Below are 25,173 nucleotides of genomic sequence, written 5' to 3' on the forward strand. Positions count from 1 at the left end.
TTTCGATGCAAAATTTGCCTTCAGTGAATCAAATACTTATTTTTTATGGTCTACAATTCAAGGATCACAATAAGCTCTGTACTATTCAGTCACTAGTGTGACTAAAAATGTGGTTGGCTGCAGAATATCATTTGTGAAAGACTGCCTATCCATCAGGCCATCATAAATGTGTAGATTTTTATCATAAAAATTTTATAGAAATTTAAAAAGTAGGCATATGGGACATAGATATTAGTTTCTTGGTCATTTGTTTCGATAATAAAGAATAGTTAAGAATTTTTTCCCCTCTGGCCTTTCATATTTTCCCTTGTTGGTGCTTAAAAATGGTTTGTTAATATCTTCATAATTATGTCATCTTCATCACAGATCTTCTCTGTCTAAATTTGGTCTGGTCCAGCTGCTCTTGCCACATTTGTTGGCTATTTCTTCTTTTTTTTTTTCCTATTTGATGTTTGTCTTACAGTTAAGTTCTTATATACCCTTGGGGTGATTTGCCTTATTTAGGTTTCTCACCAAGCTTTCTGTAAACTTGCTTTCCCCTCTATTGCCTCTTAATTTGGTCATGTGAAGCTCTTTATAATCTTCTACCATGCTTTTCTCCATTTTCCTATCCATCTTCGACACAGCTGCTGAATTAACATTCCTAAAGCACAGGTCTGATTGTGACATTCTGTTGGCTCCCTATGATCATTATGATAAAAGACAAACTTTTGTTTGGTATTCAAGTCTATCTTCCTGGACTTATATCATATTTTTGTTCTGAACTTATGCAATGTTGTACTGAAATTGGCTTATATGTGATTCCCTATATACCACATTTCATCACCTGGGCTCCAAACTTTTTAGGCTGGCCTCCATATCTAGAACGCTCTCCCATCTCTACTCTGTATTTTAGAATGCCCAGACCTTGTCTAAGCTCAGTTCAGGTGCCACCATGACATTACTTGATGTCCCCAGTTGTTGGTAGTTTTTCCCCAAATTACTTTGCATAGGTCTTTTATTCGCTTATATGGATATGTTGTATCTGCCAGTAGAATGTAAGCTCATTGAGGTTAGGGAAAGTTTTTTTGTGTGTGTCTTTGTATCTCTAGTGCCTTGTACAAGGTAGGCACTTAATAACTGCTCGTTAAATTAAAAGAACCTCCATGAGATTATACAAACTGATTTATACACTCTTGGCTGCCTACATCTCTTTGCTTGGCAAGAAAACCAAGTGTGTGTTGGTTGATGTGGTTTCAGGTTCTTTTATTCTTGTTATAGATAATGATGTTGTTGCTATTTAGTTGTTTCAGTCATGTCTGACTCTTTGTGACCCAATTTGGGGTTCTCTTAGCAAAGATACTAGAATGGTTTTCCATTTCCTTTTCCAGCTCATTTTACAGATGAGGAAACTGAGACAAAGAGGTTTAAGTGACTTGCCCAGGGTCACACAACTAGTAAGTGTCTGAGGCCAGATTTGAACTCGGGAAGATGAGACTTCCTGACTCCCGGCCCTGCATTGCACCACCAAGCTCCATCATTCAGCTTCTTAAGAAATGATGACTGTCTCTTTTGATGTTTTTTTTTCCATATCTGTTTCCTTTTTTTTTTTTTTTGGTGTCAACAGCTTATTTAAATCCACTGGTTTAAAGCTGCCGCAGTAGGATACTTGATCTTCTCATTTTTATTCTTTATTAAAATTTAGTATTGATTTTGATCTTTGCTCTAATAAGTAAGTGGTCAGGCTATTCAGAAGGCTGACTAGAAAATGAGTCCCATGTCAATAACCAGTCATTTCATGTCCACTAAAATAGAGTCAATTTAATTTTTGTGATATTTTGTGCTTGCCATTAGAGTGCTTCCCTTCTTGAAGGAAATATTTGTGATATACAGTTGTGATGCTTCAGTATATCATGCAAGTCTTTGGCCTCTCTTGTTTTTTATTCCAGAAAAAAGTTGTGTATCTTGTTACTTTAAAAGAGTTCAAATCTTTAGGACGAGATGAATTACATCCCAGGGACCTGTAAAAAAATCTTTGAGAAATACTATTTGTAATCTCTACGCAACTGTGGAGAAGACAGTATCCAGAAGACTGAAGACAGACACACAATATCCTTATCTTCAGAATAATAGGTAGCATTTATGTAGCACGTTAAGCACATCAAATGCTTTACATATGTCATCTCATATGTGATCTTCACAACATCACTGCGAGAGTCACAGTTGAGGGAACTTGGGCTGAAGGGGATTAAATGACTTGCCTAGAGTCATTTAGTAAGTATCTGAGGTAGGTCTAAAAGTCAGATCTTGATGAAATCCAAGTCCAACACTATCTACTGTGCCACTTACCTGTCCCAGAGACTGCACTCCAGTGAGCTTGAATAATTCCTGGAAAAATTCTAAAATGCATTATTAAACACTTTGTGAATACTCTGGAGAGCACTGTTCATTAGAATCCACAGAGATGACTAAGATTAGGCTATGCCAGTCTTATATCTGACTTTTACAGAGTTAGTCACCTGATATATCAAGATGATATTGTACACATAGAAAAAATTATATATATATATATATATATATAAATTACATATATAATTTATATATAGTTTTATTTATATATATATAATGTTATAATATATATTTATGTATATGTATATGTATATATCCTGTTTGTATCCCAAGATGATAAAATAAATACTATCAAACTTTTTATGGCAAAAAAAGTAATAAATAAAAAGATTGTGTATGTATATGTTTGTACATTTTATATATATTATTATAAATGTTTTATATATTATATTACTATATATAATACAATATAATACAATACATTATACAAAAATAATTTTATATAAACTATACATATATAGTAAAAGGGTTCCTATATATGGTTTATATAAAATTACATATATGTGTGCATATATATATATATATATGTATATATATATATATATATATATATAAATAAAATAAAAGTTTAAGAGCTCTCTTTGGATGAGTTAAGAGAATTGTGGGCCAGATATACTTATTTGGATTCCTAGCTGGTTGAACAGTATAGGAGGAAGAACTCTGCACTGGAAGTTTGGGAACCATGGGCTCTGCTCTTAGGTCTGCCTCTGACTATCTGTGTTAGTTAGACTTTCTAGTTGGACTCAATGTGAAATACTGCTCTTTGCTAAATCAGATACAAAAGAAGGGAAATCCTGCTTTTGTTCTTCTAGTTTATATGAAAAAGAAGTTGAGGTTTTTGTGGACTGCATTTTCAATGTGAATCAAATGTGATGTGGCTGCCAAAAAGACCATATGATCTCAGGCTTTATTCGCAGTGCTGTTGTGTGCAGAAGGAAGATGATTTCACTGTATTTGCTGTTGAGATGGTATCCAAAGGGCAATAGAAACATGTATGATTTAAGTAATAGGCTGCAACATTATCAACAATGATTTGCACCCAAGAAGTGGCACAGAAGATTAGTTAAGAGGTGCAGGATTAGAACAGGAGGTGGTCTGGCAAGTAATGAGACTTAATGGTAACAGCGGGACAGTTGAGGCATTACAGTGGTACCTACGTGATATTAAAAGACCAACAGGGATCACTTCCAGAATACTGTATGAGCTCCATAGGGAAGATTTATGGGAGGATATGAACAAAAATTAAACAGGGAAGAGTGGATGGTTTGTGATCTATGATCTGTACTGTTAGAACAATTACCCACATGGATAAAATCATGGATCCACTAAAAGATTCAAGTGCTGTAAGATCGTATCTAGAGAACTTTTTTCTGTTTTGGGTGCCCCTTTTTAAGACATTCACTGACAAACTCAAGCACATAATCTATATATCAATATCTGTTGTTTGGTTATTTCAGTCTCTTTTTAACCCCATTTGGGTCTTCTTGGCAAAGGTCTGGAGTGGTTTGCCATTTCCTTTTCTGGATGAGGAAACTAAAGCAAACAGGGTTAAGTGACTTGCCCAGAGTCACACAGTTTGTAGATGTCTGATGCAAGAATTGAATTCAGGAAGATGAGTCTTCCTGACTCCAGGCTCGGCACTCTATCCACTGTACCACCTAGCTGCCCCGTATCAATATCTATTTAACAGATATAGATAGATAGGCAGTCAGTAGATTGAGGGGGTCTGGAAGTTAGGTCACTTGAGGAAAGGTCAAAGGTTTTTCCCTAGAAAACGAAAGGCTTTAGGGGGAACATGTCAGATGTCTTTAAATATGGGAAAGGCTAAATGTTAGTTATGAAAATGATGATAATGGTGATATAGAATGGAAGTAGACTTATTCTGTATGATACCAAGGGCAAAAGTGTGAATAGACCCTCTTATGTCTTTACTGAGTTGAAACTGGAGATATTTAGCCTGGAAAAGAGAAGATTCATGGGGGACAGGATAGCTGTCTTAAACCATTAAAAGGTTATCTTATGGAAAAGGGATTAGACTTGTTCTGCTTAGTCCCAGAGGCACAATGAGAAATACTGGATTTAATTTGCAAAGAAAATGATTTAGGCTTGATATAAGGAAAAACCATGAGTCCCAGATAATCTGAGTTCTCCGTAAATGGAATGGGTTTTCTGAGGAGATCCTGTAGGTTTTCAGTAAAGGACAAGACAACTACTTCATCATTTATGATATAGAAGGGATTCTTTTTCAGATCTAGGTTGTATGAGATGACTTCAGAGGTCCCTTACAACTATGAAATATGGTGAAGTTAGAGGAAAGCAGATTTTAGCTTAATAAATAATTTTCTATCATTAGAACTATTTCCCACCTCCATCTCCCAAAAGAACAGAAAGGACCTCAGACACTATTGACTCCAATTCTTTCCTTTTACAGATGGGGAAATAGAGGTCCAGAGAGGTTAGTAACTTGTCCAAAGTCACACAGGTAGAGAGAGGCAAGACTGGGGCCTTGAACCACAGTCCTTTGACTCGAAATCCTCTGCTTTTCCCATGTATCACCTGCCTCCTTTTCTTCAGTGAGGTAGTTTCCATTTTTAGCATAGGGTGTAAGACTGACTACCTGTTAGGATTAGGAATGCTGTGGAGAGAATTTATGGATCAAGTGGGAGGTTGGATTAAATAAGAATTAGCAGTGGTTGATATTTATATGGCATTTGATAGTTACAAAGCATTTTATGTGATGTTCCTCTAACTAGGTGACCTCCAAAGTCTCTTTTCTCTCTAGGATTCTGATTCATTTCTTGTGATGGTGAAAATTAACCTTCTGTGTGATTCCTCTCTATAATGGGAATGTACCGAGGAAGAAATAAAAGGACAGGAAGATAGAGCCAGATAATAAAATGGGCTGAGTAAGACATTTTTCTTTGAGTTACTTCCATTCAGGTTTCAAACTTCCTTGTGACTACCAAGAATATGATGTTCAATTTTTATCCATGTAGCACAATCTTACCCTTCATTTCCAATTCCAGGAAATGTTTTCCACCAAAGCCCCAAGAAGCAAATCGGCTTGCTAACCACCAATGCACTGTCAAGCCTCTTTACAGAATGGAAACCCGACCTACCTTCTCACTTTACTAGTAAAGTTGATTGGTCCATGCAACTCTGTATTTTCATCTCACCTGTCATGGTATCTTTCCTGGAAGTGTGTTCTCCTTTAGTTCCATGGTAAGTGGCATTTGTTCCGGTGGACTCATAATCTGTTTTCCTCTCTTTGAGGCTGATCATTTCTCGAGGTGAGGCTGGGGCACTTGCTAATGCAGGAAAAAACAAAAACAATTTTTTTTGGGTTCTCACAATTTGGCCCATACATATTTTATTAGCTTTGCTATAAATGAGGCTTTTACATTAATAACATAAGAACTTGTACTTCAAAACTTAATTTTTATGTGTGTGTGTGTGTGTGTGTGTGTGTATATATATATATACACACACACACACACACACACACACACATAATATATATGTTTAAAAATATGTATTGACAATAAAACTTAGTTTTTGATTTCCTCCTTCTCAAATACACAAACATGGATAGTCAGTTGTACATCATTCAACAATCAGAGCTAAGGGGAAAGAGAGTTCTAGTGATAATTGGTTTGGTGGTATGTCCTTCAGATTTTCTGTTCCAAAAGTGAATGTCTTGTGTTAGAGAGAGGTGACCCAGGAGGCATTATGAATATGTAGCCTGGCTATTTTCTGGATACTCTATGAATAGTACAACTGTATCTTTACTTTACGTAAAACGGATTTGGAGGACACTACTATTACCACTAAGGACCCTCTGGACTACTATGAGAACAACAAAAATAGTTCTGCTTAAAAATGGACCAGCCCTACACCCAAATAGCAGAATTAGCTTTCTTTAGAGAGGCTGAAAGGTCACTTGTGCATAGGGATTTTCATCAGTCTGCCTAAAATTTTCTAACCCAGAGTCATTTCTTGCGTGGTGGGATTTCCCCATTTGGACTCAGTTTACTGAAACTTTATTTCCTGGATGCTTGTGGTAAGGGAAATGAAGGGAGTAGTCATTGATGCTTTATTAGTGATGCATTCGAAAGATTAGCCAGTGGAGAGCCAGACTCTTTAGAAAGCTATATTTTGAGGGAAGAGCAATTTGTTACTCTATCTTCTTGATAATCTAGAGCAAGAAATCTACATAGATGGAGGTGAGGCCTTTGGATGTGTTTCTTTCACAAATTTATCTTGCCCTTTTTTACCTCTATCTCTCACCCCCCCAACATCACACCCCATCCCTTAAAAGTTACTAACCCTTATGTTCAGCTATTGAAACTTTGCATAGCCTTCAAGATCCAACTCAGTTGCCAAAAAAGTGAGAGTAGAGTCTGAAAATTACAGACCAGTGAGCCTGACCTTAATTCCTGAATATGTCATATATGTATATGTATATGTATATGTATATGTATATGTATATGTATATGTATATGTATATGTATATGTATATGTATATATGTATATGTATATGTATATGTATATGTATATGTATATGTATATGTATATGTATATGTATATGTATATGTATATGTATATATATGTATATGTATATATGTATATGTATATATATGCATACGTATGTATATGTATATGTATATATATGTATATATGTATATGTATATGTATATATGTATACATATGTATATATGTATATATATGTATATATGTATGTATATGTATATGTATATATATGTATATATATGTATATATATATGTGTATATATATGTATATATATATGTATATATATGTATATATATATATATATATATATATATATATATATGTATATATATATATACAGAAAGAGAGAACGAGCAGTGAAAATGAGAAGACAACATGGCTTCAATATGAACTGGTCATGCCAGAAAAACTTCATTGGGGGATGGTAGATATAGTTTAACTAGATTTTAGTAAATCATTTGACAAAGTCTTATGCTACTTTTATGGACAAAATGTTGACAGAAAATATTACAGTTAGACAGATTTGGAATTGGTTGTGAGCAGCTGCACTCAAGCAATAATCATTAATGGCTAAACGTCAGCTCAGTGGAAGGTCTCTAGTGTAGTGCTGTAGAGATCTCTGGTCGTCCCGGTGTCCTTTAGCAATTTTGTCAATGACCTAGAAAAGACATGGCAGCTAGGTGGTACAATGAATAAAGCACTGGACCTGGAGTCAAGGAGATCTGAGTTCAAATCTGGCTTCAGACACTTACTAGCTGTGTGACCCTGGGCAAATCACTTAACCCCATTTGCCTTGATTTCCTTATATATAAGATGAGCTGGAGGAAATGGCAAACCACTCCAGTAGCTTTGCCAAAAAAACCCCAAGTGGGATCAGAAAGAGTCCAACATGACTGAAACAAATCAGCAACAACAACAACAAGAAAAGATATGGATGGCGTGCTTATCAAATGTGAATCTGATGCAAAGCTAAGAGGAGTAGCTATCACATTGGATGACAAGGTCAGGAAACAGAAAGGTCTCAACAATATAGAGTTGCACTCAGGCTTAAAATTAACTTCATTAAGTAGAAAATGAGAAGTACCTACATAGCAATTCTGAAAAAGTTCATTTGGGGCTTTTAATAGACTATAAACTAATATGAGTCACCAACGTAATATGTTAGTCCCAAAAGCTAATTCAGCTGTAGGCTATGGAGTGTCCACAACCAGGAAGCCAATAGCTTTGCTTTATTCTGTTCTGATCAGACCACACCAAGAGTATTTTGGGAAGAATATTGATAAGCTGGAAAGCAGTCAAAGGAGGGTGAAAGGCTTTGATACCATCCTATAGTGGAATGAGTTGAAAGAATTTGAGATGTTCAGCCTGGAAAAGGGAGGATGGTGGGGGACATAACTCTTTAAATATTTGAAGGGCTATGCTGTGGAAAAGGAATTACTATTCATACCTTCAGAGAGGAGAGCTAGGAGCAATGGATGGAAATTGGAAAGGGAGGGAGGGAAAGAGACAGAGACAGACAGAGACAGAGATTTTTAAGATTGATGTAAGTAACAGCCATCCCAAGGTGCAATGATTGTTTTGGGAGGTGGTAGGTTCCTCCCTCACTCGATGTCTTGAACAACTTCTTGTTGATTTTTCTTTGGGGGAAGGGGAGGTCAGGAATGTAGAGACAATTCTCCTACACAGTGGATTGGATAGCCTTCTTCCACTCTGAGAAAAGGAGACTTTATCATTCTTTGATGTGAGCAAATCTCTGTGTTAACAGGTAGCAAATCTAAAATGGCGACCTACAAAAGTAGGTAGTGAGTAATTAAAGAGCAAGGCACAGTACTGTCCTGCTTCCCTATGATATATAATAACAATACTTAAAATGCTTTGACCCTCATTCAAGATCTTATCAGATCTTAAGAGAAAGATTTACAAGAGATTCCTGGAAACTCTGGAATGGTTCTTGTTCCTTGTGTTTAGGCAAAGTGCTCAGAGTGAGCGCTACTGGGGAAGAGATAATAGAAACTTTTCTTGCATGTGATATCTTGCAGAGAACAGATATGATTGTAGAGATCTGTTTTTTCTTATACAGGATGCAGCTGAGCGTGTCTTTCCAGACTTATTAGACATCACTCCCCTTCAAATGCTATGGTTCAACCAAACTGGCCCTCTTGCTATCCTCACATACAATATTCCATTTCTCATCTCTGTCCCTTTACAGAGGCCATTCCTGATGCTTGGGGATGAGCTCTCTCCTCACCTCTACCTCTTAGAACCCCTCACTTCCTTCAAAGCTCAGCCCCAGTGCTAGTTTTAACATGAGGTCTTTCTAGATTTACCCAGCTGACAGTGTTCCCGCCAAAAAACATCTCTTCTATTTAATTTGTATACATTGATATATGTGTATGTTGTTTCTCTCAATAGAATGTAAGTTTCTTGAGGGCAGGAACTACTTATTTATTTAATCCCTGGTGCCTAGCATATTATAAATGCTTAATAAATGCTTGCTGATTAAGATTCTCTATCTCAGTATAGTCTCAAATACTATTTTTCTCTGACACTCATTCATGCTTCACCGTATCTCACACAACCTTCAGCAAACTCTCATACACCTTTTGAAACTCGCCACTTTGGACAAGTCATGTAAGTTTTCTGTGCTTCAGAAGCCTTGACTATAAAGTCCCTTCCAAATTGTTAAATTCTACCAATCTAGAATTCCATGAAAACTGGATAAGAGGGAGGGAGAAATGAATTTCTAAGCAAGGGAGAAAAGAAATGAAAGTTAGAATGGCTGTATGCTTCCAGGGTAATAGTTATTGAGTAGCTAGAACATGAGGGCTGCTGCTGTACAGATGTGTGGGAGGAGATATAATCTGTCTAGTGAGAAACAAAGTAATGGGAGTGTGTTATAGAGAATGATAGCATATTGATTTATGTTCCTATAAATGATGGTCCTCAATTAATTGCTGTCTTCTTTATTCTATCTCCACAAAATTACTTTCTACATTCCCATACCTCTACCACATTAGTTCAGGCCCTTATCACTTCTTGCCTAGATTTTTTCCATAGCCCCATCCCCCTAGCCAGATTCATTCTTCACACAAATGTCAAATTGATATGTCCTAAGCACTGATCTTACCATGTCACTCACCTGTTCAAGAAACTCCACTGGCTCCCCACTACCTCTAGGACAAAACACAAGCTACTGCTTTATAACTTAGATTCAGCCTATATTTCCAGGCTTATTACACATAACTGCAAGTATAATTCAGCCAAACTGTATCCCATACATAATATTCTACCTCCACATTTGACTTTGCCTGCAATATACCCCTCCAGTTGTTAGTTCTCCATCCCTATAGAAATCATTTTTCAAATTGTGTATAAATTTTAGTTTTACTTATCTGAGAATGGAGTATCACCCAGTGATATGTACCATGAGATCAGGGTCTGTTTCACCTTTGCATGTTTATCCCTAAGGCCTAGCACAATTCTTGTTACCATAGTTGATGTTTAATAAATGCCTGATGATTGATTACTTAGTCAACTGTGTTAAGTTTGACATATTTTTGATCTTGTCACTCCTTGCTCAAAAATCTTCAGTGATTCTCACTTGTTTACAAACCAACAGCAGAATTGTTTAGTATTTGATTTTTGCTTGGTTTTGGTCCCTGGTTTTCCTCTTTCATCAGAACGTAACATTCCCTGTCATTGCTACCGAGCTCTGGGAGGCTGCTATAGCTGCTTCTAACTTCCACTTCCCTCCTTCCCCTTTCCTTCTTTCTTTCCTCCTCCTTATCACTCTTCCTTGTCACTCCTCCCAAGATCCTTTGCTTTTATTCAAATAGGTTGATATTTTGTAGACACTGTCACTAGTCATTAAAGGGCTATATTTGGGAGATGCTTTTTGCCCTAACTTTTAAAATATTAAAGTTTAATATTACACAGGTGTCAGTGTTTATTAAACCATTCCATATATGTAATTATTCCTTGATATTTCAACTGAGTGACAATAATGACCCAATTTTTTTTTTTACTCCTTTTTTTTTTTGGCTAGGCAATAGGGTTAAGTGACTTGCCCAAGGTCAAACAGCTAGTTAGTGTCAAGTGTCTGAGGCCAGATTTGAACTCAGGTCCTCCTGACTCCAGGGCTGGTGTAATGACCCAATTCTTGAGTAACCTATGCATTGTATGCTATAAAAGCCAAAACAAGTCAACAGATTTTAAGTGTCTACTATGTGGCATTCTTGGGAAGCACACAGAAAACAAGCTATCTGGATGATTATGATGTTAATAATACCTAGCACTTATGAAAAATTGCATTTCCTATAAAGTACTTTTTTTTTCCTTCAGGTAATTGGGGTTAAGTGACTTGCCCAGGGTCACACAGCTACTAAGTGTCTGAGGCCAGATTTGAACACAGGTCCTCCTGACTCCAGGGCCAGTGCTCTATCCACTGCAACACCTACCTACCCCTAAAATACTTTTTAAATCTATCCTCTCATTTCATCTTTGCAACATCCCTGTGAATTATTGCTGTGCTTACTGTAGTTCTTATCAAGTGGAGAGGAAAAAAAAACAAAATTAGGGTAGCAATCAACTAATCTAAAGCTATTATTCTTCCTTATATTGTAGTATATTATGGGAAGAATAGAGGAATGATCACAGTTACTCTGGCATAAATAACTGAAATTACAGGAGAACTGCCACACTGTAGACACAGTCCTTCCTGACCAACGCTGTGCCTCACAGAGGCAGTCCTGGCTCACAGAATGACTGGGAAGGAACCTCAGAGATTATCCAGTCAAGAGGTGTCAAACATGCAGGCCCAAATGCTTCTGAGTGCAGTAGAAGTAGAGTAAAATGTAATTGGGAGATATTTTTAAAAACAAATAAAAATAGTTTATATTTTAAAACTAAGCCAATATAGTGTCCACAGGGACCCTTAGGTACAGATTAGTGGCCGTTGTATCCATTTGAATTTGATAACACTTATCTAGTCCACACTTTATGTGCAAAGGAATCTCCTCTATAGCATTCCTCAGAAGGAATCATGTAGTCTCTGCTAGAAGACCTCCAGTCATGGGAAATTCATTACCTCCCAAAGCAAAATACTCTGCTTTTTTGTTGGTCAGTTGTTTTCAGTCACGTCTAATTCCTTATGACCCCATTTTGCATTTTATTAGCAAAGATACTGGAATGGCTTGACATTTCCTTCTCCAGCTCATTTTACAGATGAGGAAACTGAGGCAAATAGTGTTAAGTGACTTGCCCAAGGTCACACAGCTAGTAAGCATCAGAGGCAGGATTTGAATTCAGGAAGACTCATCTTCTGACTCCAGGCCCAGAACTGAACCACTTAGCTACCCCCAAAGTGATCTCTCCCTCCTTAAATTTCTCACAGTCCTTTGCCAGAACCTCCCTCGTCATTTTCTTCCTTGAATCATAGCTACTTGTGTACATGTATTCTTTCTATCCCCACCTTCAGAGTGAAAGCTCCTTAAGAACAGGGCCTGAATCTATATATCTTTACATTCTAGGTGTTTATTTAGAACAGTATCTCATATGTAATAGGTGCTTTCAAACTTTTTTTCTCCATTGACTAGGTGTATATATGCAAATGTGATGAAGAAATATGCTTCCTCTTTGGGAGAGTTAAATATATATGAGCCTAAAAACTGATCTTGTGCTGGCTGATTCTCCATTTATTTAGAAATAAGAGACTGGGTTTTTGATAAAGCAAATCCAGATTTGGAAATGGTTCCAAGAGACCTTTTTACCATATTGTCATCATATGATCATCCTTATTACATACAAGTGGAGGTCTGCCACTTTTAAGTTGACAGCAATTTCAAATTCTCTGTCTCTAGTCTTATTGGCAGTCCAAGGGTTTTAAACCCTATCACACTGAAACATGTATTCTTCCATTTGGACGGGAGAGTGTAATTTATTCTGGTCATTTTTCTCCTACATTTTTTCTGAGTTTCTTCATCATTCAGACAAGTCTTAGGTTAACTGTAAATTCTTGTATAAGATTTTATGAGAAACTCTTTCAAGGCCAACTAGGCTATTTTTGATGCCATCTACCATGCTACCCTCTGACCCAGCTTTGGAAACAAGAACTTTTTGGCAGGGGAAGGAAGGAAAAGCCTGAAGACACTTCTTTCATTCTAAATATATCTCTCTACAGTAGAGACTCAGAAAAGTGAGATGACATTTCTACCATCTAAATAACAATGAAAACCATGCCTCCTGCATGACTACAGTATGTTCTGGGAAGCTTATTCCTGCTTTCTGAGGTAAGCCATGCTAATGCATGACTTAACGTGGTTTGGAAAGAGTAGAAATAAGTATAGGGACTGTAGTTGGAGAACTTGGGTCTAAATCCTAATTCTGATGCTTCCTATCAGTGTTACTTTGTAGATGTCATTTAATAACCCCTGCCTTCAGTCTTCTCATCTGCAAAATGGGGCCTAGGTGGCTTTTGGGGTCCCTTCTACCTCAAGATCCACTGTCCTGTGAAATATAGTATATCTCCAAGGAAATGACTAAAGTAAGCTCAAAGCTAAGTGACAAGGTGATAAACTATATGGAAAACTGAACTGAATCACTTAAATGTCCTTAGTCAACAAAATAGCAATTTATTCATGCTCCAACTGTAGGGTTGAGTGTACAGTATAAATAACGCTACTAACATGCAGTCTAGCACTAAAACTCCAGAACTGTCTGGAGCTGGAAGGCTTTCCACTGCTGTCCAAAAGATTTTTCTTTGTTCAGAACTATTTTTATGACTGCCACTGATGTGATACTTAAAGGACTCAGTCTGGAAGCTTTCCAAGGAAGTAGTAGTTGCATGATAGTAGAAATTTGCCCTTTTCTTTTCCATTATTGGACTCTGGTCAATCCTGATGGGTTAGCCCACATAAAATAATGTTAGCAATTTATGGCAGTGCTCGCTTTACAATTTCCACAAACGTGTCACTAAAAAGGATATCTATATCTACAAACATACATAAATGTATACATACATGTATACATACACACACATAAATCCATAGGACCTGAATGCCCTCCTCCCCCAAGCATGGTGTTTTGATCAACTAAGGTGCTTTCATCTTTGTTAGAAACATGTGTTTTGCTTATTATTGGCACCTTCTTACCTGAGCGATTGTTAGGAGACATGCGCACAGGAGAAATGGAGGGTGTTCGTGATGAAGAATATGGTCTTTGCCGATCTCTTTCTATTGTTGAAGATGAGGCTACAAAGTGATACTGTGACCATCCATCCTGGAGGGGAAAATAGAGTGCTCATTGAGTTCCTGTTAAGTCAGGAGGCAGTTTCCATGATTGCTTACCTAATGCCATTCTGAATTTATAAAATAAAAAAAAATCACTTTATAAGAGATTACTGAGCCTGCTGAATGATATATTGGGTTCCATTTTTAATATGAGAAAAGAGGGAGAAAGGGAAATGAACCTTTTCCTCTGCCATAGACAGAAAACCCCTTAAGAAATATTGTCTTTTAATGTTAGATTTTGGCTTAAGAGTTTGAATAAGAATTTGATTTTCAAACATGCTATGGTCAGATGCTTTTATTTAAATAGAATTACTGTGCTCATGAATTCTGATGACTCCAAGACTTAGCTTCCCCTCTTCAGGGATATCATAAAATAAAACCTTTACATATGAGAGGCCAACACTTCCCTTTCTCATGTTTCCATCTTGGGATTTCCCTAGCTTTCCTGACTAACCTCTGCTTAGCCTTCTGAGCAATTTAGCATTCTAAGGATCAGCCTATTAATCTGGCAGTCAACACAACTCCCAGTACCTGTTCTTCGTTCATCTCCCTTGCTTTTCTCCACTTCCCTGTCTCCCACCTTGATTCTCTCAATCTGCCTCTTTCCAATAAATCCCCATCAATTGTAAAATTGGTTTATTCTTACTATCACCAGTAAAATACCAGTTGATGTCTTCATGGCCATATCTTAAGTTGGCCTGAGTTAGAAAGGCAAGTTCATTAATTTATCCCAGGAACTGTATTTTACTTCTCCTTTTAAATTCATGTAGGTCATATACGTAAAAACATTTTGCAACTTTAAAACAGTAGGTAAATATCAATTATTATCATTTTACTTGTTCTGGGTGGCCTTTTTCTTGATCTGTGTCTTACATGACTGCTGTGACACTCTTGACAATTTAAGGTGCTACTAACTTACGAATATCTACCTGTAGAATTAAGACTAAGTGATAATAGCAACCACTTGTATAGGATTGACTCATTTAACTGTTGTTCTACACTGAAACCGCAAGTACAAGGTCCATTTGGGGAGATTCCTTTCCTAGGAAAAGAAACACTTGCATTAAGCAGAGTTTATCATAATCCTTTATGCTTCAATGCTAAGTTGATGTATTTCTTTGAAGTATGTCACGTCACTTGTAACTTCTTAGTTGGCCTATTAAAAGTGAAAGTTTTTTTCCCCCACTTTGTAACTTTTGAGAGAAGTCTGATTAGACTATACGCCTACCTGGTCCTATACTCCTTCCCCACCTAGGATGAGAAAATGATAGCTTCTTCTGATGTGATTGTCAGGGCAATTATTAGAAATATGTACAAGGAAGGCTTTCTACCTTATGATAACAATCACCTCTCAAGGTTACAGAATATGTATCATTTTTAGGCTAATTATAAGAAACTGTCCCATGTAGTGCTACTACCCAATCCTGATAGCCACTTGTGTCTAAGGCCACTGAAATTATGAAATATGTGTCAAATCTCAGGTGCCCAAAAACAAATTATGAACTAAGAAAGACTGTACATCAGTTCAGTCTTGTATCTTTGGCCAATCAGTCTTCTCAATTATAGATCATAAAGAAAGGCTTTATTGATAATTCAGGTCAGAAATAGAGGCTTTTAATTTTTATAGAAGAAAGAACAACTTAGCTTTAACTTTCCCTTTGCTGAAGAACTCTGTTAGTGAAGATCAGTTATTACTTGTCCTCCACAGACATAGGAACTAAGTAAATGTGAATATTTATCATAGACTTAGGAGTAATGTGAGGCAATTATATAACAGCAATATACTCAGTTACCTTAAGACATTGCCAGCTACACTCTCTTCTATACTAATCTACACCTGATTATATGTTATGCATTATGTTCTGCACATGGTCATACATTTAGAGAGCATCTTCTAACTATCAGAGAATAAAGAAATGATCAATGTTGAGAAAGGCATATTAATTAACCATTGGTGGAGCTGTGAATGGTTTCAACTATTCTGCATGTCAGTTTGGAATTATGCAAGAAAAGTTACAAAACTGTCCTTTAAGCAGTGATTCCAATACTGGACATATACTGCATGGGAGTCATGGATAACATATACCAAATGATTCTCAGCATTGCTTCTTGTGGAAGCAAAGAACTAGATACAAAGTGAGTGACATCAGTTGGTGAATGGCTGAAAAAAAAAACTATAACGCAAGAATATGATAGAGCAAGCAACAATAAAAGCACTTAGTACAGTGTTTGATACATAGCAGGAACTCCATAAGTGTTTATTCCCTTCCCCTTAAATTATTAAATATTATGAATTCTCAAAAACGCTAGAAGAATCCTTTGAACTGATGCAATGTGAAATAAACATGACTAAATGACCACTGTACACAATAACTACAAGCAATGTAAATGGAAACATTATTAAAAACAAGATGAATATGAGTAAGTTAAAAAAAAGATGGTTCTGGAGAACAGAGAATTAAAGATGCTTTATTCCTCATGGTAAAGGGACAGCAGACTATTAGGGTGGAAGATTGGACAGATTCTCAAAAGGAGCCAATGAATGGGGTGCTTTGGCTGAACTATTTTCCTTGTTACGAGGGAGGGTACAATTTTGAGGGGGGAGATTCCCTTCCCCATCTCACTGTTGCTATAATATAACGTCAAAAAGCATCAATAAAATTTATTTTGAAAAAATAAAAAATTTGAGGGATGAGCAGCAGATATTGATCACCTCTGTAAAATCTTAGTCCTTGCTTTATACCCTGAACATTATTATACTCTTCTTGTGGGTCTTCAAAATTCCAAATAAGGGGGAAGGTAGGTGATGCAGTAGCCCTGGAGTCAGGAGCACCTGAGTTCAAATCTACCCTAACACATTTACTAGCTGCAAGACACTGGGCAAGTTATTTAACCCCAATTCCCCCCCCCAAAAAAAAATTCCAAATGAGCTCCAACCTCTTCTCATATACTCAAAATTCCAAACATGTGATCTATCAAAGAATCATCATCTAATTTATCCTCTTCCCCTGTGTAAACCTGTAGGTTTATAAAGAAAATTGCTCTTTCCCATTTTTCTTCTGGCCCTCTTTATATAAAACTTGTCAATCTAGGTTTAAATGTATTTTTAAAAACCCATTTGTATTGCAGGGTAAAGTTTAATTAGAAATAGGGTTGCTGGAGCATTAATGCCTATCCTCCAAGTCTGTATGTGGCTAAAGGTTTTAGGACCATAGAATTAGAGCCGGGGTCCTTTGAGGTTGTCTAGTGCAAGCTCTCTTTTTGCAGATGAGGGAACTGAGACCTAAGACAGTTTAAAAACTTGCCCATGGTCATACAGGGAGTAAGGGTTCTCTGATTCCAAATGCAGCACATTTTCTCTATCTCATGCTTTCTCCTGAAAACTTTTTTAAAAATTGTTTTCATTAGTCCTGTGCCCCTTGGCTTTCATAATACTTGCTTATATATAAAAATTTACATGTTTCATTTGAGAAGGAATCTTTTTGGTTAACCTAGATATTTTGGAAAAATCTTCTGCTACTTAGTCATGTAACTCAAAACCATTATTTTTAAAAATTCAAATTTTAGTATCAATATGTTTGAAAATCTCATACATTGGTTTTAATGATCAGAAAATCAAAAATTTAAAATTGCTGTGTCTCAAAATCACTTAATTTCAGAGACAGTGAAAACAAAGTCGTTTAGTGCTTTTAAACCCAATCTATTCTGTGTACCAGTAAGCTAAGTTCTCTGGGTCATATAGCTTTTCCATATATATACTCATGGACAATGGGGATAGAAGTGGAGATGGGAACTCTCCAGGTTCAAAGCACAGATTCTGTGAGATGTAGGAGGAAAGAACACTTATTTTAGGTTTATAAGATTTTTTTTAAATCTAAGGAATTTTGGCAGGAAATGCACTGTTGACTAATTAAAATTTGCTCTAGTATATTCTGTGGAATAGAATTTGGACAACCCTAATGACTCTGATTCTAGATAGAATTTTTTTTAAAGGCCATACCTTTTTGTTCTTGGATATTTCCAAGGAATATGACTTGACTTAATTAATTAATAGGTATTTGTTAACCACCTACTCTGTGTTAACAACTGTGTTAGGTGCTGGCAGTACAAATACAAAAAAAAGAAAAGAAAGAAAGAAATAATCCCTACTCTTAAGGAGCTTATATTATGATATTTTTCACCTGACTATGCAGATACTGTTTCACTAACAGAATTCCAAATTAAACCAAATGGGTGTTTAGCAGTTTGGTAGCTGTTTCATTTGGAAATAAACACCATAAGATATAACTGGGGGTACCCAACATACTCCTTGAGAAACTCTATCATTAGCAAGACCCCTAATTTCTACTATTGTTAATAAATGGTAGTGTTCGATAATTGCATAGTATTTTTTATCCAGGGATCTCAAGGTCCAACACAAATGAAGTGGCTAACATTCTATAATATTCTAAGATTGATAGAGTTGGAGGATATAAATACAAAATGATTCCATTGCACACATACATACACAGAATTATATAACTATATATATGTATAATAAATAATATGTACACACATATTTTACTGAAAAAGAAAAGTCTCTGTCTTGTACTAATCAAAATTATTTTTTCAGCTGTTGTCTGAGTTCCATGGTATTCTGTCTAGAAATGATTAGAATATGATCCCATTGTGGGTCTGGGGTGTGTGTGTGTGTGTGTGTGAAGAAGTGTTGTTTCTTTTTACATACTGGTAAGCTGAAATACGCATGATACAGAAGATCAGAGAATTTGTCCACAACTTTTAATGTATTGGGAAGGATTTCTATTAGTTATTTGTATATCTGATGTTTTTTTTATTTCTGAAAAATTTTAAAATCATCATAGGCCATGATTTTTGCTTAGTGCCGTATTATTTTCACTGTGGCTTCTATAGTTGCTCTTCATAACATCTAATCTATCTATCCCTACTGTTTGTAGGGGTTAGATAAGAAAACTCAGTGAAGAAAATACTCAGCCAATAAAGGAGAGCAGTAGTAACCAGGCAAAGGCAGATAATCCTTAATACTGATGATAAGAAACTCTTTTCTCAGTCCTATCATTCACCTCCAGTAGAAGAATGACCTAGAAGTTATGCCCTTTAGCTCAAGACCCAGTCAAGCTGTCAAAAATGTGATATATCAGTTCCTCAAATTGGTTTTTTATTTTTAACATATTAAACTTAAAACTGAAGACTGTTAAGTTGTGCCAAGCATATAGAGATGGAAATCCAGAAAGAACAGGAGTTCAAAGCAATTGAACTCTAAATTGCCACCAGAAATAATCTGATTTCCTTCTGACTTACCCTCTTAGCATTTTCTCACTACAGTTTGAGTTTCTATACAACAAGTTTTGTTAGGCACCTGTTAGCTCAGCCTTCCTTAGCAACAGTAGAAGTTAGCAGCCTATACTTGCTAGCTATTTGGAAGGAGGGTTGGAGCAGCAGGGGAGGACAGAAGAATTTGCCTTACTACAAGTTGGCTTTATCCAGAACATTAGGTCTTAAGAAGGTGTGTTGTTGATGAGTTCACTTACGTTGATGGTATACTTTCCAGGGATGTACGCACAGAGGCATTGCCAAAACTAGCTCGGCATTTGGGAGGCTCCAAAAGAATGTGTGGGGAAGAAGAGGTATTAGCTGCCTACCAAACTGAAGGTCTATAGAGTCATTGTGCTGATGCAATTGTTGTATGCTGTGAAACCTAGGCAGTCTACCAGTGCCATGCCAGGAAACTGAATCCCTTCCATTTGAATTGTCATAGGAAGATTCTGAAGACCACCTGGCTGGAAAAGATGCCAGATACTGAAGTCTTTCTCGAACTAAACTGCCAAGCATTCAAACTGTCCTGCAGAGAGCATAACTCTGATGGGCTTGCTTGGATGCTAAATGTATATTTGCCTAAAAGATTCTATTACAGAGAGCTCACACAAAGCAAACACTCACACTAAAGTCTCTCTGAAGAACTCTGGTATTGATTGTGAGACATGGGAGACACTGGCACAGGATCATCCTGCATGGTGTGCCCACAACAAAGAAGGTGCTGAGTAAAGCAGAATTGCAGTAGCGCAAAAAAGATGTGAGATGCGCAACTTTTGAGACTTTTGCGCCTGACCTGTGGTAGAGCCTTTCAAGCTCATATTGGTATGATAGACCACAGCTGGACACACTGTACACTGACCCCAATATTGTGACATCATTTTGGTCCTTTTTGAGCACAAACAACAAACAATACAGTTTCCAGAAGGTGGTGCCTACCATGAGTCATGTTAATGTAATGAGGAAGAAGCTGTCTGTCTGTTAAAAGGGCCAGATCCCCTTGACTTAAAATTGACCTGCTCCTTTAAAAGAGATGCTGACCTTCTGTACTAGTCTCTAACATTTAAATGCAGAAAATAGAGTGTTGCTTTCAATTCTTAAGGGGAAGAGCTGAGCACAATTGGGAGCTCTAGCACCTAGTCTGACTAGAATGGAAAAGATAAACATGGCTTTAGCACAAGCTTTTTGAGATCCCTTCCTCTTGACCAGGTAAGCCTTTCCTTGGGAAATCTAACTTTCTTTCTCTACCTGAGGGATACACAGGCAGTGGCTTCCCAGCTCTTTTCTTTCACTGTCTTTTCTCTTTAGTGGTCTCCCAAGGTGCTTCTTGGCTATGCGCTCTCTTCTACATCTCATCTTGCAAGCTCCTTGAGGGTGGGGACTATCTTTTGACTCTTTTTGTAGTTCCAGTGCTCAGCACTGTGTTTGACACATAGTAGGAGCTTAGTGTTTATTGACATTGAGGAGCAGAAGCTCTTGGCTTTTTTAACTGATTTTCCCTTTTTTGCTCTACCTGGAAGATAAGAAAGTGGAGGGTTTGGGGCTCTGTTCTCTCTGTCTTGCCTCTCCTGGAGACCAGAACATTATTTTTCTTCACCAAGACTATTCTGGTTGACAGGGAGTTGGGTGAACAATGCTCTTTTTCTTTCTCTGTAATGACCTGGAAAGTCCACATGGCCTAATATCAAAGTAGGATCCACTGTGTCTAGGAATGGTTATCCATTGTCATCTTCCTTTCAGAAGTAATTTAATGTTAATATTTTAAGGTTATTGCTAAGGATTCTGATTTCATCATACAGAATTCATTTTGATGTATTCGTATGTTTAGATAAAGGCTAGGAATTTCCCTTGATGGTTGAGGTATTTGAGAGTTTCCTCTTAAAAAATCTTTCCCATATCCTCAAGAAAAACTGTATTTCTCTAGTGAGTTTCAGCTATCAAGCACTCTATTGACCATTTCTGAAAAAGATAGTGCCTAAGGCACTGAATATATTCTAGAAACTCCTAGGTTTGCTGGGGAGATCTGAGTAGGCACCGGTCCAGATTTGGAGAATGTCTATGATGTTGAGCTATTGGAAAAAGTCCTGCAAACTAGAGGAGGTAAAACTCGGCCTCTGCATGTTCCATGGAACCTTGGGATAATAAAGGCCCAAGGTACACACCCTGAGGACCCTGAGGATAGAGCAAGATGTTTCCAGTGTGAACAATTCTTGAAATTTCATAATTATGGCCCACAAAGAATCACAGATCCTGACCAGCATCCACCAGGACTTTCCATTAGGTACAAGTATATTCACATTATAATTTGTACTTTCTGGGAGTGATGTCTGTGAAGTTCCTGGATGCTCCAGTGCTTGTATCAGGAGAAATATAGAAACCCTGGATCTATTGGATAGGTACAGATGCCTGTATGGGAAGATACTTAAGAGTGTGAGGGGAAAGGGTTTTACTGGTAGAGAGGAATCTTGCAGATTCATACTCACATCACCTACATACCTTCTTGGGGGTGGGGGTGGTATCTGACTGAATCAGGGCTTACATGTATAAACTCTTCAAAATAAACAACAGTAACAACAACAACAAATAAAAACAAAAAACAAGCCACCAGAGATTGTCCTTAATGAGAAAGAAAGATGGGTTACAGTGGAAAAAGTATGTGATTTGAAGTCAAAGAGAATCTGGGTTTACTTTGCTTTGCTTTCTTTCTCTGCACATCAGTTTTCTCATCTGCAAAATGAGGGTAGATCAGCATTCTTAACTATTTTCTGTTTGTTTATTTGTTTTTTTTTTTTTGCATGTGTGTTACAGACTACTTTGGCAGTCTGGTGGATCCTTTCTCAAGATAATGTTTTTAAATATATAAAATAAAATACATAGTCTTACATAGGAAACTAAATATATTTAAATAGAGTTTTCAAAATATTTTTGAAAGACAAGTTCATGGACCCTGGTTAAGAACCCCTGATCTGGATGATCTCTAGTCTCATCTGGCTCCAATACTATTATTCCATGATATTTGAGTGGGAAAAATGTTTATCCTTAAAGAGTGTTAGGGGTTTCAAGAGACAGTAATTATTTTATTTATTTATTTATTTTAGGCAATTGGGGTTGAGTGACTTGTCCAGGGTCACACAGCTAGTAAGTGTCAAGTGTTTGATCTGAGGCCCCACATTTGAACTCAGGTCCTCCTGACTTCAGGGCTGGTGCTCTATTCACTGCACCACCTAGCTGCCCCAAGAGACAGTAATTATCAGAGAGAGCATTCTAGGAATGGAAAGCAGATTGTACAAAAGAATGAATGTGCGAGATGGAAGCTTGTACATGGGATAGAGGAGGGAGGTAGGCCAGTATGGCTGGAGCATATAGTACGTAAATAGAATGAAGTGTAATAAGCCTGTAAACAGGCTGGAACTGATCAAGAGTTTTAAATGTCAGAGAGGAATTTGTATTTTATCCTACAGGTGAGGGTGTGTCACTGGAACTTTTTCAGCAAGGCAAGGTTTGTGCTTTAGGAATATCAATTAGGCAGCTCTGGGGAGAGCGGATTCCAGAGGCATGATAGGAACATCTCTCTGACTCAATTTTTTCCTTCCACCCTCAAAAGGGGAGGCTTTTCCTAAAAGAAGACCAAGTTGCCCCAGGGAGATGATTGACTTCACCTGGGCTGTGAAACAGAAGAGAGCTATAAGATGATAGCTTGGGAATGGTGAGGCCAAGTGAAGGTTTTTAAGTAGGGGGCAATCTGGATATTTTTGTAAACAGAATTGAAGGAGACAGTGGATAAGAAGTTGATAATTAGGAAAATTTCTCTGATGATCAAACCGATAAGTTCCTAGAGGAGACAGAAGGGCATGACATTAAGGGTACAAGTAGAAAGGCTGATAACTGGCTAAAAAGGGTCCCTTCTTCCTCTGAAACTGAAGCAATGAGGAAGAAGTTGGGGAATGATCTTGAGGTAATTGAAATATACAATTAGTGAGGAGAGGGATCTTGTATCGGATGGTCTGGTTTTTTTTTTTTTTCTGTGGATAAGGCCAGGTTCTCTCCTGAAAAGGATGGGGTAAGTGACAAAGTCAGAAGGGAAGTTTTGCAACTACCACTGTTGAAAGTGCAACAGAGACAATGAGGAAAGAATACACGGACCGGCATAGAGCTGCAAGTACCCAGCTGAGATCATATAAGATGAATTTGTCATGGATTCAGTCAGTACAATTATATCATTTCTTCTAGTGTTCAACAGCATAGAAATAGGAGGAGAGAAGGTAGAAGTTGGGAGTAACGCAAAGCAGGAGTTTGGAGACAGATGAATGGCTATAGAAGTGGATAACTGTAGATTCAAGATTTTGAAACGAGGGAAATGAGGCCAGTGCAGAGGTGATGGCCTGTGAAATCAGAGTGATGGCAAGTTGTGGTTTAGGTTTAGAAGTGTGAGGTATAGGGAGATAAGGAAATGTATAATCAGAGAGAGAGAGAGATTTCAAATTTTGGGATTGTAGATGTGAAGGTAACGATTTTGTGTGTGTTGGGTGAATCATGGGTATAGATTCATAAGTACTAAGAATATTCATGAATTGTGAAATGTAAACTGAGTGATCTGCTTCTTGTAAGTTCTTGTTTCAGGTGATGGAATTCCTTGTGCCAGTGCTCAAGGTGAAGACACGATGCAGCTCCAACCTTCCCTTCCAGCTTTCTTTCATATTTCTCCTTTTCACGCAATGTTAATTCCAAGCTCACTCTCTCCTCTCATTTTTCTTTTGCTTACTTATTTCTGTATGCCTGGAATGGATTTGCCCTCATCTGTCTGCTCAAGTTCCTCTTCTATATAGGCCTAACTCTGGTACCCCTCTTCATGAAGGCCTTCTTATCCTCAGATTAAACCGCTATCTTTCCACACATTTGTTATAGCACCTTATTTAGACCTCTGCTTTGTACTTATCACATTTTGTCTTGTATTATAACTATTTGAAAAGTCATAAGATTTAGAGCAGAAGGGCTTGGGTACCTGCCTTACCTCACCCTCCCACCTCTGTTAGATTATAAGCTGCTTGGGAACAGGAGCCATATTATTTTCATCTTAGAATATTCAGAATTTAGAACAATTCTTTGTACATAACACTTAATAAATGTTGAATTGAAAAGTCATTCCTTTAAATAATCATCTTCTGCTCTTGACAGATAATCATCAATATGTCATTACAAATCATACAATTTAGAGCTAGAAAGAATCTTCATGTAGCCAAACTTCATTTTACAGAAGATAAAACTGAGGGCCAGAGAAGTTAAATGATTTGTTCAAGGAGACGGCAGAACTGGAGTCAAACAAACCCAGGATGTTTTTATTTTAAAATTAAAAAAAATTATTTTCCTTATTTTCTTTTTCTTTTAAGTTGCTATTTAATCTAACTACAACTAAAAAGAAACCGATCTTTATGATATGCTTGCTACATTTTAAATGAGAATGTACTAGTAAATGATTAACTAGGTCTCTGAAAACACACGAAAAAAGTTTAATTTGCATTATTAACATTTCTCTATGACTTTCCTAAGTCTAGACAAAACACCATTAACAAAACACCAAATCAAGCCCTGATTTATAACATTTGCCAAGTTCCAAGGTGTAACTGCTCACATTGAAAA

General features: G+C 37.0%; 1 protein-coding gene across 3 annotated transcripts in view; it reads right to left on the minus strand.

Moving 5' to 3' along the window:
• Positions 1–25,173, minus strand: part of CTNND2 (catenin delta 2) — a 1,167,765-nt gene that overhangs the window by 12,247 nt on the left and 1,130,345 nt on the right. For all 3 annotated transcript variants that reach the window (XM_078153315.1, XM_078153314.1, XM_021004430.2), the window contains 2 exons: positions 14,068–14,194; positions 5,565–5,696 (listed from right to left, as the gene is read on the minus strand). In XM_078153315.1, coding sequence (XP_078009441.1) covers positions 5,565–5,696; positions 14,068–14,194 — 259 coding nt within the window. The remainder of the gene's footprint in view (positions 1–5,564; positions 5,697–14,067; positions 14,195–25,173) is intronic.

The sequence above is a fragment of the Phascolarctos cinereus genome, unplaced genomic scaffold (assembly GCF_003287225.1).
Source record: "Phascolarctos cinereus isolate Bilbo 61053 unplaced genomic scaffold, phaCin_HiC Scaffold_4;HRSCAF=312, whole genome shotgun sequence".
Lineage (NCBI taxonomy): Eukaryota > Metazoa > Chordata > Mammalia > Diprotodontia > Phascolarctidae > Phascolarctos > Phascolarctos cinereus.